Source organism: Gavialis gangeticus, unplaced genomic scaffold (assembly GCF_001723915.1).
Source record: "Gavialis gangeticus isolate Ggan-Ray unplaced genomic scaffold, GavGan_comp1, whole genome shotgun sequence".
NCBI lineage: Eukaryota > Metazoa > Chordata > Crocodylia > Gavialidae > Gavialis > Gavialis gangeticus.
Window position 1 is genome coordinate 21,531,001 of NW_017729002.1, and position 6,309 is coordinate 21,537,309.

General features: G+C 50.4%; 1 protein-coding gene across 1 annotated transcript in view; it reads right to left on the bottom strand.

Moving 5' to 3' along the window:
- ATP6V0C (ATPase H+ transporting V0 subunit c) overlaps window positions 1-575 on the bottom strand; it is a 43,054-nt gene extending 42,479 nt beyond the window's left edge. Inside the window, exon 1 of the mRNA XM_019507648.1 lies at window positions 275-575. Within this exon, the coding sequence (XP_019363193.1) occupies window positions 275-350 (76 nt within the window). The 5' untranslated portion in view covers window positions 351-575. The remainder of the gene's footprint in view (window positions 1-274) is intronic.
- Window positions 576-6,309: the final 5,734 nt, after the last annotated feature.

A 6,309-nucleotide genomic window follows, 5' to 3' on the forward strand; every position in this document is an offset into this window, starting at 1 on the left:
CTTCGGCCGGGAGGGGGCGGAAGCAGCTGCTGCAAGCCCAGCAGTGGCGGGCGGTCCCTCCTGCCCCCGCAGCCCCTGGTGGGAGCGCCCGGCAGGTGCTGGTGGGGTCGCCCCGACACCCCCGGGGAGGCTCGGCAGGTGTCACCTCCGCAGAGCCAGTCGGACACGAAACGAGGCCCCAGCCCCACGGGGGGGGGGCCCCACCCGCCCCGCGCGGACACCACCCAGCCCTTGCCGGGACCCCCCCCTAGGTGCGGGGCCGGGCGCGTCTCACCGCTGAAGACCATAGCAGCTGAGGCGCCCATGACGGCGAAGAAGGAGGCGTACTCGGGGGCGCTCTCCGTGGACATGGCGGGGCTCTGCCTGCGCTGCGGGGGGAAGCGGCTCTTTCGCCTGCCTCGGGGCTCCGGCTGCTCCTCGGGCAGGGTCGGCAAAGAAACGGCGGAGGCCGCGCAGGGGGCCGGTGCTGGGGTGGGGGTTGGGTGCGGCGGTAGTGGCACTCGGCTCAGTCCCAGCTGGAGTGAGCTGCCTGCTTGGGCGCTGCGCTCTAAATAGCCAACCACCGCAAGACAAAATGGCGGCCGCGGAAGGGTCATGTGACCCCCGCGGAGCTCCCTCCTTCCCTACCCAGCCCCTCAGGGACCGTACCACCCACGGGCAGAAGGGGGCTAGCCCGAATTGGGCATGTTCACTGTCCTGTACCACAGTGAGAATATTATCTCCCGCTAGAAACTAAGTGGGGGTCTCGTTCCTTTTCCCTTAAGTCGCTGTAGAGGAGAGCTTTAGGAGGCCGTTCCCCTCTTCCCGCCGCAGATGGTACAGTCCTCCTCTCCCACAGTCGCGTTCGCCCCAGCTGAGCGTGATTCAGCTGCCATTAGCATAATGGGCGGGGCCAGGGGCCAGGCCCCACCCCCTGGGGGAGGGAAACGGGGCCTGGTCCCTCCCCCTGTGCCCGTGACGTGGGCTGTGTGCGCGCTCCGCCCGGGGGCACGAGGGGAGGTTAGTGCTGCGGGGGGCCCCGCCCGGGACGTGCCCACGGGGCGGGGAGGTCCTGGCGGTGGTGGGACCGTCGCTTCTGGCCGTGCGTGGGGACAGGCCCCCGCCCCGCGGGACCGGACTGGCTGCTGGGCGGGCTGAGTCCCAGTCGCACCTGGCGGGGCGTGCACGTGGAGCGGGCGGGGCCGCTGTGGCCGGAGCTTTTCAGAGCTGGGAGAAACCTGTGCGACTGCAAGCATGAGGGCGGCCGAGGAGGGGAAGGAAAGAACTTGCTGGAGAGCTCTGTTCTGCTCAGTCCTTCAGCAACCTGCAGTCCTCTCCTCTGCCGCTTGGCCAGGGGGAAATCAGGCTGACAGAAGCCGCTGTTGGTGCATGGAGGCAATGGAGCATCTTCCTTCCAAGACACTTTCCGCAGGCCTGAGGGAGAGCCAGGTGTCCTGGACTGTCTCCGTGTCTGCGCTCCTGATGGTGTGTGGCACTTTGGCTGTATCACACGTGCTGTTACTGAGTCTTGGTTTCTCCATCAGTGAGACAGGGATGACAGTAATCCTTCGCCCATGCAGAGAGGGAGCCCCTGCAAGTGCCCTCCACTGCTTGTGTGCGTATGCCTTTTTCCGGTTCTGTACCAGGATGCTCCCACCACTCCAGTGCTGCATTGTATACAGTCCACTCCAGTGTTTGCTTGTCTAGGATGCAGCCATCTTTGATCCTGTTTTCTGCCCAACACTCTTCAGCTTCCTGATGTTGCAGAATTCTGCATATTTCATTGGTTTTCTGTTCAGGTTTTCCATTCAGTAGGCTGATCTACTTGGGAATGATCTTATTTGAGCAGGGGGTTCAACTAGATGATCTCCTGCGGCATGAATGCCATGTGCCCCTGGAGGCTGGGGGGCATGGTGACCACCCACAGGTGGTGGCTACTGTGTTGGCAATGGGGGCATGGCGGCAGGGGAGCAGGGAGCTCCAGCAGGTGGCCACAGCAGTGTCAGTGGCAGGGAGTGGCAACCACCAGCAGATAGCAGCGGCAGCCAGCAGCGATTGGGGACTGACCGCAGATGCTACTGGTGGTGTCAGCAGTGGCAGGGGAGAGTGTGGTTCATGGTGTCTGTCTGCAGGTGCTGTCGGCAGCTTTGATGGTGCCTTTTGCAGGGGGTGCACTGCTAAGCTCAGTGGGTGCACCTGCATGCATCCCCTATGTGCCGCCAATGTCCTCAGGTCCCTTCTAGCCCTAATTTTCTATGATTCTCTAATTCAGTGCAGTAACAAATCTGTTTGGTTTTAAATATGTTATCACTTAATCTGCCTATTTCATACCAGGTTTTTAACACAAAGTCACACTTTTAGACAGGGTGCAGTATAATTTAGCCAGGATGTAATGACAATCCTGAATCATTTCAAAATTGTATTGATAAAACATATCCTAAAAACATGTTTTTATTTCATTGATTCAAAATATTCACATAAAGATAAAAAGAACGTCATCTTCTGTCACACTTTGGCCATTTTATTGTGACTAATTTCATGTGCTGCTTTTCACTAATAATGCATAGGCCAGGGGCCAGCAACTTTTTAGCTGCTGAGTCAAAATAGCATAGCTAGGTTCAAGGTAGGCCAGTACTTCCAATCTGGCTGCCAGCTTCCTGTAGCCTGGTCACCACTATTGCTTCTCCTCCCCACTGCAACACATGCATGCAAATCCCTCAGCTCCTAGATTGCTATCAATATCCAAGCTTTGTCAGTCAGATAAAATTGCTCAGCTGGCCAGAGCCAGCACACTCCATTATATTTCCAATCCATTCCTTAAATAAAAGTTTTGTAAGAAATCTATTGGCACCTATGAGTTTCATAGTTATGTATGATATAGAGTACATGGCAGTCACCATCAGTTATAGAATTACAGCTAATAGGGACTATGGATCTGTCCAAAACACAATGGCAAAGAACTCAGTCTTACTGCCAAGGTTATAAGCCCTGTCTTTGCCTACCTGTTCTGGCTGTGCCTCTACTAGCCTTGGAAATAAAGTGGTAAGGCAGTATCCCTGGTACTACATTTAATACTTGGGTTTGCAGCTTGCACAGGAATAGTGACTTTGGAATTGGGATGTCACTAGGGCTTCCTCATTGCCTTATTTCTAGGGTTGATGTACACAAGCAGAATGACTAGTTAGGGCTTACTGCCTTGGCAGCAAGACTGAGCTCTGTGTTGCCTGTTGTAGTTCTACCTTCCAGGTCTCAGCATGCAGTGCTCCCTGTTGATCCAAGTATCCTTTTTCTCAGACCTAGGCGGAACATTGCATGCTGGGACTGCTAATATTTTACTTTTCCTCACTGGTCCCCATTAGGATTGGGACCCATTGTGCTCAGTAACACATTGCATGTAGTCCCTGTTCTGAAGATCCTGAAGGTAATTAACCACTGAAAGAACTTACATAGGGATGTAGACGAGTCTTCATCACTTGCTGTCTTCAAATTTAGGTGGGTGTCTCTCTCAAAGCTTTGTTGTAGCTCAAGCAGGAATCAAGAGAGAAATTCTTTGGCCTTCACTGTACAGGTCAGGTTAGATGATCAAGGGGCACATCTACATGTTCATTAATGTGCTGTACTAAATTAATGCACAGTAACCAGTGTTACTGCACAGTAGTGCTGGTGCATGCCTTTTTAGTGACGCTACCGCATAGTAGCATATTAGCACTGTTTGTACTGTGACACGCTACTGCAGAGTATTATTAAGCTACTGCATGGTTAGCGACTTATATAGACATGCTCAGGGTGGGCCCCCTGGCCTTCAAATCTGTGCATCTGAGTCTCATAGTCTCATCAACTGAGACTCAATAAGACAGCATGACAAACAGAAGGTGGGAAAGGAAGAGGGTGATGAAAATAGAATGGCTCTGTCACAAGGGTTAGCTGTGTACCCAACTCTGATTCCCAATCATCAGCGATTTGACAATGTATTGGTCATAGTAGCTCTTCCTGATCCCTGCACTACCTGGCCATCGTTCACTGGCTGTTCTCACAAGACATAGTCATCATGGATAGATGGATCTGGAGGAGGGATTTGAAGGGGGGAGGGTAATAGCCCACACATGAACCACCCACTGGTTTATGTGTTGTAAGGGCCAGCATAGAAGAAAGCACAAAGGCAGTAGAAGGATAAGAAGACAAATGGGTGTAGAAGCTTGATTTCATTACTGAAACATTGTTGTCAACCCAATGAGGGACAAAAGTGGATGTCAGGCAGGTTGTAATGTATCATAAAACCAATGACACATTCATTTCAGAAAACTACTGGATCTTTACTTCATAAATATACTGGATACAAAAAATCATGGACTCAATAGAGACATTGCTTTTATGACACATTACAACCTGCCTGACATCTGATTCACCAGTGTTTGCCTGACAGTCTCTTTTCTACCTTGTACTCTGTCACTGCACTGTCTCCCTTCAGCCTTTTTTCCCCTGCTCTCTTCCCCCTCCCCTTCCCCCTTCTGCTTTAACTCTCTGTCTCACTTTTTGTTTTTTTAAGTCTACCTATTTACAATTTCACTGACATCCTGCGACACTTTTAGCTGCTTTCATTTCTTGGAGTCTCAGAACAGCAGAGATTCCCCATGCCTGAAGAAAGGTGACTGCGCCCGAAAGCTTGCTAAATTTTTTTTTCCAGTTACTCAGTTGGTCTAAAAAAAGGTATCCACTCAAAGAACCTTGCCTGCCTATGTTCTTAGACCAACATGGCTACAACCAAAAACCCAGCCACATGATTAAGGACTTTCTTACTTCCTAGTGAAAAACTCTACCTGACAAGGAAATAACACTGCCAAAATGGACTTTGACCAAATAGGAACTGCAATGTATTTTAGAGGCTGGTGCAACACATGATGCCCAGTTATTTCATGTTACTTTTCCTGATGCACAGCTAAGACATACCATCCCTTTCCCTAGCAAACAGTCTCAATAAATTGGTTTTGTTTTATGGGCCTCACACCTCTGACCTTTTCCTGGTGTCTGTGAACCTGTCCTTTGTGGTCTCAGGCTTTGGGCTGTCACCACTCAGTGAGGAACAATTTGATTCTTCTACACTCTGATGGGGTGTTTATTTGTAGCTCCCACCATACATCAACCAGTATCCTCTCAGCACATCTGTCCTATGTTCAAACCATGTTCTGTTTCCCATTCCCCTGTTGAATGGAGGCCTTTGTCGCTCTGAATGTTGCTACAACATTCCTATACATTTTGCCAGATGTATTTTTCAGAAGCTCAAAATTCCATCCAATCGTGGCACTGAAAGCCACTTTTCCACACTGGGGGATATTTTGCTAGCAAATTTCAGACTTCCACACCCAGCTGGCTTGGTGCATGGGCTATACTTAAAAGGTAGCAATCAGAACAAGAAGGATGGAAAGCGGTGAGCAAGCATTCTCTTTAAAGCAAAGTGTTCTTTGTTGAGAAAAATACATTGCCTAAGAAAAATATAACGTAAAGCCAATAAACCAGCCAATATACATATCTGCTTCCCAGGGGTCTAACCATCTGCTGCATGGGGACTCTGCAGGGGAGAGGGGCCAGGTCCCTAGAAATTATTTTGTAGTCTCCCTCTGTGTCAGAGCTCAGAGGAATCAAGACATTTCTTACTTGTTTATAACTCTTTGATCAGGTACCCCCTTGAACAAGATTTCCAGCATTTTGGAGATGGGTGAAAAATCCTTGAAGCCCAGTGCTTGCCTCCTCGTCCTTCAAAAGTCTACCTCAATGATTTTATCTGGGAAGCCGTGGTACTGCTACCTAGTTCTGTTATTGAATGCCAACATTATGGGGCATAATAAGTGGTCTGCTCTCCAAGAATAAATTAATAAATTCATAGATTGTAGGGACTCCGAAGTATCATCATGTCCGACCTCCTGCCCCAGGCAGGAAAGAGGACCGAGGTCAGACGATCCCAGCCAGGTGCCTATCTACCCTCCTCTTGAAGACCTCCAAGTTAGGTGATAGTACCACCTCTCTTGGCAGCCTGTTCCAGATTCTGTCCACTCTTACTGTGAAAAATTTCTTCCTAATGTCTAACCTGAATCTACTCTCCACTAGTTTGTACCCATTATTCCTAGTTACTCCTAGGGGTGCCCTGGTAAATAGCACATCTCCAATTCTCTGTTGTCGTCCCTTGATAAACTTATAGGCTGCTACAAGGTCTCCCCTCAGATGTCTCTTGTGAAGGCTGAAGAGATCCAGATCCCTCAACCTCCCCTCGTAGGGTCTTGCACGGAGGCCACTAATCATATGAGTGGCCCTCCTATGAACCCTCTCCAGATTCTC